Below are 11,764 nucleotides of genomic sequence, written 5' to 3' on the forward strand. Positions count from 1 at the left end.
ATAACAAGATTTTTAGAAATCTTTAAAGGCCCAAAGAAATAAAAAAAAAAAAAATATTGGTGAAGTACACAAAAAATAGTAAACAAAAATTTATAATACAATATTGAGTAACTTTTTACGATTTTTATTTTTCTCAATTCAACTTTTTCTCGGAATCACCGGATACTTAAAACTTCTTTTATCTTTTAGGGCATTAAGTTTTTACATGATTTTTTCTATCTTCTATAATTTATAATTATATCATTTTTTTTTTAGAGTCTTTTAGGTTTCTACTTACTATTTTTTACCACATTCAATGTTTTAGGTTTATAAGTTATACATATATAATATAAGGACGTGATAATCCCAAGAATATGATTTTATTAGAGTATTAAAGTGCGTTTGGTAGTAATTATAAAAAATATCTCTAGTTTTTTAAACACTTGAATAATAAAAAAATTTAAATATTAAAAATATTATAAACATTTCTTAAAATTACTGTCAAACGAACTCTTCCTGTAATAAAAAAATATAATTAAAAAATATAAAAATTTTGAAAAGTGTTTTGATGTGAGACGAGAGTGAAAATCGTTCCGTTTTTTAAATTCCAACGTAGACCAGCAGTTTACCTTACAGTTTTTATTTAAGGTTTTCTTTGTCGAGCAGCGCAGTTCATGCTCCTTACAACTTGGCTCAGTTGGCTGCTTCCAGGGAGAACTTGGGCCCATGGGCTTATATGCACCAAAGGTTCAAATTTAGGTGCAATGAATATTGGACTGCGGCCGGGCTGAAATTTTACTGGCCCAAGTCCAAAAGGATGTGTTTTGTGTTTTATATCTATATTTTTCAATTTAATTTATTAAATTTGATTAGAAATAATATAAGAATTTTAGGTTCTGAAAAAAGAAAAACCATATTCTTAATACTCTTGGGTATATGGTAATTTCACTTTTATATATGGTACCTAATACATAAACTAAAAATGAAATGAATAAAGAAAAACATGAACGAAGCTAAGAATAGACTTCTTAGCTATTTCCATAATATTTATAAACATCACAAGATATTTTAATACAAATAGGTATCAATTTTTTCTATTATATGGTTCTATTATATTAAAATGTCATCTTGTCCAACATATTTATTTCTAATATGATGTAAAGGATTTGGTAATTGTTCTTGAAAACATTTTTTTGTTCTTTACAATAAAAAAATAAAATAAAATAATAAAAAATAAACTATTTTCTAACTTGCAAAATATTTTTGATAACCTTTTAATGGAGAAATAAATTTTCAAAATTTATTCTAAAAATAAATTATTTTTTTAATAAATTTGTGATGTTTCAATTGTTCTTCTTTTTCCTTTTTTTTATTTTTGTAGAATGTTGTAAATAACTATTGGAAATATGGAGAATATCATGAAAACTTTTGTATTGTACATAAGTATATAGTATATTTTTTAAGAATAAAATGAAAAACCAATTTTTGATATTTGAGTTTTTGAACAAAAATTTGTTCTTAAAACAATTAAAGACACAGTATGTTTGGAAATTATTTTCAAAAACAACCTTTTGTTTTTAAGAACAAATAAATAGGAAAATATCTTTAGTGACCAACAAATAGAAAACTATTTTAAGTTCTTAAAAAAAAATAAGGTGTTTTCTAATAATATATTTAAGTTGTTTTAAAAAATATTATACGAATATGGAGAATATGATTAAAAATAAAGCATTATGATAAAAATAATTTTTTAAATAATTAAAAATATACAAAATAGGTTAAGAATATTTCAAGTTATCAAACATACTTTTGTTTAATAAAACATTAGAAAATAGTTTCTAGAAACTATAATCAAAAATTATTTTTTAGAATTATTTTCAAAAACATTTCCTCAACAGAACTTAATTTTGAGAACTATCATCAAAAATTGTTTTTTAGAATTGTTTTCATAAATATTGTCAAATAAGCACAAATATTTTTCATCAATTTCTCATCATAACCATAAACTAATATATTTTTAAAGACTAATTAAGTTGGGCATGCATCATATATGAGCACAAAGTTGTGTCTTTCTTATTTGGAGGTTTTAGTAGCCTACATTTCAGTTGTCAACCCCAATGTCAAGTGTTCTTCCCACATAATATCTCTCTCTCTCTTATCCTCCCAAGGTGGAAAGGCCTTAATTTCAATCTCTCTTCCACCCTTCCACACTTCAACCAAAACTCATCTATCTCAAAATCTCCTACTAAAATTCTTCTTCTTCTCTATGTCTTTCATTACTTTACAAAAAACCAATTGAATGTAAATGAGATTATGGAAAAAATAAGTCATTTCAAAAAAGGAAAGAGAAAAGTATAAAGCTTGATTATGAATGAAAGAATTTTATTAGAAGGAAGAAATTGATATATTAGAAATTGAAATAAGTCTTCATGAGTTTGGTTGACATTTTAGACTTACAATAGGAATTGATTGTTATGTATTGTGATAGCCAAAGTGTCATACATTTGAGTAAAAATCATATGTTCCATGAGATGACCAAATATATTGATATTATAATCCATTCTATTAAGGATATGATTACAAAGGGTGAATTATGGAACAGTTCAAGTAGGAAATTATATTACTACATTATGATAGTTAAATATATCATTCATTTGGCAAACAATTATGTTTTTTATGTTGGGATTAAACAAGTTGATGTGAAATATCATAAAATCGAGGAGTGGATTTCATTAGGCGAATTATTATTATCTAAGATCCATACAAAGGAGAATGCAATTTATATATTGACTAAATATTCGTAGGTAAAGTTCAAGCATTGCTTGAACATTGTCCATTTTTTACATCATTTAAGATAGAAGGCCAAGTACTCTCACCTATAAAGAAGTAAAACCAAGTACCTTCATAAAAGCATATGTGAAGGCGTCTAAAACTTGAGAATTTGATTCATGACGGAGACTGGAAAGTATTTTAATTTGAACCATTTTCTAAGTCTTTGATATATTGATAACCATTTAAAAGAAAATATCCTCTTTCGACATCTTCTATTGGTTCCCTACATGAAATATTATTATATATACAATAAAAAATAAAAATAAAAAATATAGAAGGAGATTATAATTAAAAGAGTGATCGAGCCCACCCTTTTAGACGCAACTGGAATTTTGGGATTTGAGAGCTTGAATTGAAGATGGTAATTGATATCCCTCTTCCCGCGATGGACAATGGCATATTGCTGAACTATTTTAAAACTTGTGATCTAATGTGTCTTGTTTCTCGTTTGATTTTCATTTATGCTTTTTTTACTTATTTGCTTTCCTATAGTAAAAGAAAAATTTTGGAGTTATAGAATCATATATGGTTCTTTGTATAATTATTTGTTCAAGTTTCATACAACTAGATAAAGCCTTAAAATCCATGCCTATGATTTGGACAAAAGAACACTCCACTTAATTCTAAGGCTTACCAAGGTCTTCTTTACAATTTTTCAATAAAAAGGGACAGGTGGACGGATGCCAATTGGAAGATCTAGAGATTTTCGAAATTAGGTGCTTTTCATAGTGAAAGAACAAAAAAAAGGAAGAGTGAGAGCGGTCCAAGGAATATTGAGTAAATTAAGGAAGCAAAACAACTAACTGTTCATTTGGTCATGTAAGAGCAGTCCAATAAATATGTAAAAATATAGAAAATATTCCAAACCATACATTGACATTGAAATGATATAAAAATGCATGGGTAGGGAGCGTTCCGTGCTAGAGGGAAGCACTCGCGAGAGCAGGCGTGTGGACGAGGCGGAAGCGAGAATGCCTCATCCTTTGTTTCAACGAATAACCAATCATTAATTATAAATATCATATACCTAGAAAATAATATCCTATGCTACCCCCTCCCAAAAATAAGCACCATCTTCTTGCATGAACACAAAAAGTACAAATAGAGTAAAAGTTCTTTCTATATATAAAAGCACAATAGTACTGCAACCTGCTCTTTATGCTGAAGTCGATAGTTTCAATCCATTAGAATATCCCGCACTTGCTCTTAAGATTTAATCTAATTCCAGTAAGATTCCCAGGGTGAGCCTAAATTGCTTTGATCGGGGAAGCTCATACTGTCATTTAGTTGCTGTTGCTGGCACCGAATGATAGCGAGATCGGCTTGTGTGGCAGCCAATTCTGTTTGGAGATCTCGCAGTTCTTTTTGGAGCTGATTAATTGCACCAGCACACCCATAGACCGGATCGCGAATTCTAGCTTTTGCTTCATAAACCATGCTGCTCACTGCATCTGCTCTCATCGACTCCGGAAGTTCCTGAAGATTTTTGTAATGGTTACTGTAAATTTTTTTCGTATGAAAAGGCCTATGGCATGCAGAGGGTGCAAGATCAATTGTAGTGTCACCTAGCCATGCATTATCAAATCGGGACCTAAATGTCATTAAATAGAAAGAGAATGTAGAAATAGAAAGAAAAGGCCTGTTTCCAAGACAAAGACAGCACCCTAAATAGGTACTAGATATAGGTGGAAGACAAGCTCCACATATGGGATATGGTGTAGGGGATTTACCTGCAAGGACTTGACGATGTTGCCTGCTCCAAAAACTTTATCGGCAATGATGAATTTGAGGGTTTCAGTGGGTGGAAAATATGGAGCTAACATGCATTTGTCGGTGCACCGACGCCGAAGGATCTTGCAGGCAGCACATGGACCCTTAACGGCTGTTGGAAGAGAAGCAGCAAGCCTTGAAGAAGAGGAGGGACCAATGGTTGAACCAGTTGTGGTTGGGTCCGTGTATTCCATCTTCGGATAGAGAGAATAATCAATTAAGTGGTTGAGCACACAAGCATACATCATTCTCTTTAAATAGAGAAAGCCCAGGACTAAGAACCACGAGAATGTTGTGAAATTACCTCGTAGTATGAATAATGCTAGCAGACCACTAAGCCGACACCATCCTTCCACCGGTCCCATAAGATCCCATCATGGATAAATATAAACCGCTCTTTTTCGGTAGGTAGCGAAAAGACTGGATAAATTAAGTGTTCTCGTTATACATTTATTCTATTTGTTTGTATTCTCATTTAAGAACCTAAATCTCATCATACGCTTCCCAAATGAAATATTTTTGTTTGAGAATTAAAACCAAAAGTTTGATCTTCTAATAACATAATTTTTAACTTTATATTCTACTCAAAATTATTCTATCATCATATTAATTTAAGGAGTGAAACCTTAGACTAAAAAACTTCTCATTAAAACCAAAAGCAAAAGTTATCGTCAACAGGATATAAGACGTGTATTTCAACATTTATCTTATATGAATTGAGTCAATTCAAATGTGGACAATATTTTTAATGGAATTGGCTTATTTTAGCTAAAATTAAAAATATTTCTACAAGGTGTCTCACATGAATATGATCAATTGAAAGTCAACAAAAAAATGTATTGAATTGAAATGGCTTATTTGGTTTCTTTCAAGTGCAATTTAGGAAAAGTGCTCCAAATCATTGCATGCATGAATCTCATTTCTCCTCCCCTAATAAAGAAGATCAAAGATCCAAATAATATAAGCTAACATATTTTGAATTTCTTTTTCGTCTTTGAAATCGGCCGATGTCAAGTCTCCTTTTCTGTCTGTTTCTTGATAGGAATCAAGACTTTGTGGCCGAAGGCCATACTGGGCCCAAGCCCATAAGCCGCATGGCCCCTCTTTTTCATTTTTTTTCTTGATGAAGTCAAAGCCCAATAGTAATATGAGGTTGCCCAGAACATGTGATGTGCCTGAAGAATAGAATCAACTTTGGTGTAGACTAGCTAGGAATGAATCCTGTTGGGCCTATATACGTAGACCCAGTGCCCTATACATAGCTTTATTGTTTTTGGAATAATTAAATATTCTGTCAGTCCAAGAAAACAAACATTATCTTAAATTATGTTTGGTTAAAAAAAATAAAAATAGATTTTCTCTTATTTGGTTATTTTATAAAAAAAAATATCAAAAATATAATTAAAAATTAGTTAAAAATTAGATATTTTAAAATTACTTAACCTTTATATTAAAAAACTAAAATAAGTAAAATGAATTTAAAGTAACCTATAAAAATAATTTATTAATTTTAAATTTATTTTATATTTTCCTACATTTTTTATTTCCTTCTACATTTACCTTCCATTTTCTTCTCCTTATATTTTTCCTCAAATTTTTCGAGAACCAAATATAATGTTAAGGTTTTGTTTAAAATAGTATTCCAATATAACACAAAATAACTTTTAAGTTTAATAATTATTGTTATCCAAATATAACTATGATTATTGAACTTAAGAAATAATTTTAGGCTTCTCAAGAATAAATTAAGGTTTTCATTTGGGATAGCTTCTTATTTCTACTTTTATTAGAAGCAGAAGTAGAAATTTAAAATTTTTATTTGACTTATGAGTTGATGCTTAGGAATTATATGTTAAAGTAGTTTTTTGTTAACCAAATCACACGTGGCAAAAAATAAAGAAAAATATAAGGCTTTTAACATGTTTGACAATCAATGTGTCATTACGTCTATGAAGTGTACCAACACTCAACAATCCACTTATCAAAATGAATACTCTCGAAAATCATTCGCATTCTTTAAAAAAAAAAAAAAATTAAACATAAAAGGGTTAAATATATAATAGAAGCAAATTTGTCAATGATTACATTTTAAAAAAAGAAATTCTCTAGGGTTGCTACTCCCTTCAACCCTTGCAAGCTAACTTGTTCGCTTAAGCCCCAACATCTTGAGTGAAGTGCAACAAAACTGATTCACACTTCACAATTCAACACTTTTTAGTGCTAAAAAGGTTTTTTTTTTTTTTATCATTTTGACATAAACATTCATTAAATATCTTGTTGCTTATTCTCATTTTAGAATCATCATTTCTAGTCAAGTTGATAGTTGATTCATCTATAACCAACATCAAACTAAGTAAAATTATTCATACTAAATTATTAATAAATTTTTTTAAAAAAAATCAAAATAATAATCAACCAAAGACATTACCAAAATAATTATTTTTTTAACCTTCTAAATGTATAATGTATGAAAATCATCAATATCCAAGATTAAGGTTTCAAATCCTATGATCGTCACATAGAATTATTCATCAAAAAAAAAAAAAAGTAAACAAAATCATATTTCAAATCACAAAATAAATAAATAAAACACAAATTACAAATATGTAACACAATAAAACACAAAACATCTTAAATTTATGGGGTGTTCGATAAATTTTAATGTTTATTTATTAATGACTTAAGTGGACTTTAAGTTAAATTATACTTAAATTGTTAACTTAAAACTTAATTTTTACTTTAAATATTAAGATTGTTTGATAAAATTAACTTAAAACATATTTTAAATCATCAAATTAACATATTTATCCTCCTAAATTATAATTAAGGTAAAGCAGGTTGTTAAAATAAATGAGGGTAAAAAGATATATTAAAAATATGGATTTACAAATAAGTTAATCGATTTTACTTATTACTTAAAATTATTTTTAACTTTAAGTCATATCATTAAATTATTTTACCAAACATACTTAATTTAGTTAACAACTTATTTAAAGTTATTAAATCACTTTAAGTTATTATGTTAGTTTATCAAATACCCACTTAGACTAATAATAATAACAAAAATAAGATAATATCAAATCATCAACAATAAGTATTAACTATATAAAACATCAAAATAAGTGAAATACTAATAAAACAAAATATCATATAATAATTATAGTGTAAAACAATACCAACAAAATTTTATAAATTTCATTAAAAATGGGAAAGAAATGTGAGAAACTCTTATATAGAAGATTATTCAAAGGGGGAAAAAAAAGTAAACAAAACTTGAAAAATATCTGGTTAGATTTTTTATCATCTTGGTGTTGCTCTTCTTCAATTTGTTTTATACGGATTTAAAATTATTAAAAGAGGATATATTTGGAATTTAAAATTTCTTTTAAAAATAAATTGACAAAAATAATCTTATAAAAGTTTCATTAAAGGGTTAATTTCATAAATAAAAATAAATAAATAAATAAATAAAAAGGATAAAAGAAAAGAAAACCCTAGCAAGTCTATTGTTTGTCATCATTAGAATGGGATCCACATGTTGATTATACACAAAGTGATTAATGCTAAAGAAGAAAGAACACATTTTTCTATGAAGCATCAAAAGTTTTCATGAAACGTAGCCTTCAAGCAAGACATAAATTCAATTTCTACCATGCATGAAATTAGGATAAGCTTTTTGAATTTATCATGTCGGCAAAATTTGAATTTAAATATTTAAATATTCCTAAATGATTGAATCGCCTACATACAAGCATGTGATATTTTGTTGTTGTCAATATCCCAACATCTTCAAGTAGGCCAAATTTGAATTTGAATACCCAAATATTTCTAAATGATTGAATCTCCTATATACAAGCATGTCACCTTTTTTTGTTATAAATATCTCAAATATCTCGACTTCTTCAAATCGTCCAAATTTGATTTTGAATACTCATATTTCTAAATGATTAAATTTCCTCAATGATTCAATCATTTGATAAGCATATGATGTGATCTTTTGTTCTAATCATTATTTCGTGTGCGTCTAATCCATCTAAATCATTTCAAGTGGGGAAAAAAAATCAGTATATAATAATTCGATACTCAAAATCTTACCAATGCAACATTTATTATAAGTTGACTACACGTTATTCATTTCAATTCATATAAATCTATCTAACCCATTTACTAAATAAATTAAATGTGTTATATTGTGTAAGTTGAATAACAAACAACTTGTGTTCGTATCAAGTTATTTTAACTCAATTATTCAACGAGTTACATTCAATTTAAGTAAATTTTCACCAAACTATGTTACTTCCCTAAAAAGAGAACAAAAGTATTTGAACATAATATGTCTTAACTCAACACGATATGAACCTAACAACCATTATTATTCATAATTCCAAAACATTAATATAAGAATATGAATATAAAAACATTCATATAAATTAGTTATATGATGTTTTAATGTGATTTGACCTATTATGCTTACATCTATGAAGAAGTGAGAATTATTTTATCATATTACAAAAAATAAAAATAAATAAATACTACTATAGATCATAAACATCACATATTTCAACATTAAATATTTACTTATAATGTTTTGTTGTGAAACATTATATATACTACTTATATATATATATATATGCCCACATAACTTCAAGGTATGAAATATTGCCTCTCATAACTTCTGGTTATACGATTATAAGATAATACAGATTTCTTATAATTTTATAAAGGCATCCAACGATCAAATTTGTTTTGCCTACAGCATTCAGTTTGCCCATAAATTTCAATTTCTTTTAGTCTTGCTACTCCCAAGATTAAGATCCGGCCAAAAGGCTTGGGTTCAAGCTTGGTTACCACTGGGTCATCTTTTCTTTTGTTAATATATATATATACATAATAAATTAGTTAAAGTTTATTATTAAAAAATAAATTAATTAATTCTAATTATCTTATTTAAAAATTTATTTAATTAATTAATAAATATAAAAAAAAACCACCATTATAATTTTCTTAACAAGTATTTTTAATATCATTTATAAGATAATTAAATATAAAAAATATAAAATATTAAAAATTCATATATGCAATATCATTTATTTTATATTATTGAATGCATTTGAATTAAATAAATCATAATTGTAATATTTAGTGTATTATCATTATCTCATTAATTCTATTTAAAAAATTACTATCACTTCACTTTTAAATTTTTTATATTTATCCTTTTAATTTTGTTTAATTTTGAATGTTTTTATTTTAAAATATTAAAATATAAATTTATTCAAAAGATACTAAAATATAAAAAATAATAATAATTAAGTTCAAATATTTTATAAATTAAATTATTTTGATTAGATAAATAATAAATTATTAATAGCAAGATATCCTTGTTTACCAATATTTTTCTTTTTAACCATATCTATATGAATTACACTTAAAAAATAATTTTAATATGTGTATTTTTATTTATTTTATCATTTTTTTGGAGTTTCTCCAAATATTTTCATGAATTTTGAATAATTTTTCTCTTATCAATATTTTATCAAAATATTCACTGATATTTTTTATATATTTGTAACATCTAAGTATTGATATATCCGTATTTACCGATGTTTCAAACTTTGATAATATTCATACATAGTTTTTAACTATGAAACATTAGTCTATAACTTCTAATTATGAGATAATATCATCCTTGCACGTAACTCCTAATTGTGAAATATTTATATTTTAAAAATCCCAATAACTTTTAAGCCCAAGGCCGAACCCAGGCCCATAGTAATGCTAGTGGCCCAAAGTTTATAGGTATAGTCCTAAAAGCTGCAAGGCAAGCAAAAATGTAGAAATGCCTTCACCCTCAATTAGTAAAATTGTTTCAATTGGACCAAATGGGAAAAGGAGAAGTTCATGCAATTACAGAAACTTTGGAGCAATATAATTTCTTTTTATAACAGAAATTAAGGCTAAATTTGAAGGTAAGGGGAAAAAATAGAAAAGAAAAACAGGAAAAAAAGAAAAAATGAATTTAAATTCAATAAATCAGCACTCTTCAAACTTATTTAATTTATTTTTTTTATTATATAAAGATTAAAATAATTTAAAAATATATAAATTTTCAATTAATTTTAATTATATATATATTGTTTTTTATAATAAAATCAAACATGAGAAAACAATATTATTTATTATTTTATTTTTTTTCTTACTATTTTTCAAAAATCAAACATAGTCTAAAAGTAATCAATTGACATATAATAATTAAAATAACATAATGATACTGAGAAAATAAAGAAATGATAAAGGATGAATGATGGTCGATCACTTCATTCTTCTTCAAACAACCATTGAATTAGTGGTAGACATATACGGATGTCCAATTCTACAAATTATACTAAAAAGGATAAAAACATTTCTCTTCTATGTTCTCTTTTTTTTTTTTTTTTTTTTGGATGATGGAATCCACGGAAAAGGTTAAGTGCAAAAAAATGGACTCTATATTACTTATGATTATTTTGACTTTATCTTAGTCAACAGATGAAATCCCGAATCATGATAACGGGGTAAATGGAATCACTTTTTTCCGGTATGAAACCACCTTCAATGAGAATTGAGAAATGACTTTGTTAGTCACCTGAAAATTGGTGGGATCATTATCATTCTTATTTCCTGCTATACAAGGAAAATGAACCGTCAAAGGGGATGAAGAAAAACTGGTTAAACTCGTTCCACATCCATCAGAGCCCGGACTGAGTCTGAGTCCCAGTCTCTCCAATATCTCAGAGTCTTCATGACATATATATATATAAAATTGGCTGAAGTCATTCTTTCAAGAAGCTAGACTCCACAGTTCACACGACAGCTGCAAGTCTCTCTTCCTGCTGGTTTTTCTGCCGAATTTCATTAATCTTTTTCATTGACCATTGCCTTAATAAAAACACTAACCAATTCACACGTAACGACCGTAAATCCTTGAAAATAACCATAAATGGGAAACCAAGTTGCATTCATGCCACCATCCTCATTTGCCTTCTCATAATTCCCTTTATTATGACTGCATCTTTTTCCAGTCAATTTCCTAAACTTCTTCATTTCCTCAATACATTTATCTTTTCCATCATGCCCACCCCACTCAGTGCCAAAAACCATACATTAGGAGAGGTGGATGTGGACACATAATGACTCAATGGCT

The 11,764-nt window shown here is 27.2% G+C and overlaps 1 protein-coding gene across 1 annotated transcript; it reads right to left on the reverse strand.

Moving 5' to 3' along the window:
* Positions 1-4,029: 4,029 nt before the first annotated feature.
* LOC117928447 (LOB domain-containing protein 1-like) lies at positions 4,030-4,775 on the reverse strand. The gene is made up of 2 exons (XM_034848327.1): positions 4,542-4,775; positions 4,030-4,287 (listed from the first exon to the last, which is right to left on the reverse strand). Exons 1-2 carry the CDS (start codon positions 4,773-4,775, stop codon positions 4,030-4,032), a joined length of 492 nt encoding a protein of 163 aa, XP_034704218.1.
* Between the last annotated feature and the right edge of the window lie 6,989 nt (positions 4,776-11,764).

Source organism: Vitis riparia, chromosome 13 (assembly GCF_004353265.1).
Source record: "Vitis riparia cultivar Riparia Gloire de Montpellier isolate 1030 chromosome 13, EGFV_Vit.rip_1.0, whole genome shotgun sequence".
NCBI lineage: Eukaryota > Viridiplantae > Streptophyta > Magnoliopsida > Vitales > Vitaceae > Vitis > Vitis riparia.

Coding starts and splice junctions, on each gene's coding strand:
- LOC117928447 (XM_034848327.1), bottom strand. CDS start 4,775: ATGGAATACACGGACCCAACCACAACTGGTTCAACCATTGGTCCCTCC. Junction 4,288..4,541: donor ACATCGTCAAGTCCTTGCAG/GTAAATCCCCTA, acceptor AAAAATCTTCAG/GAACTTCCGGAGTCGATGAG.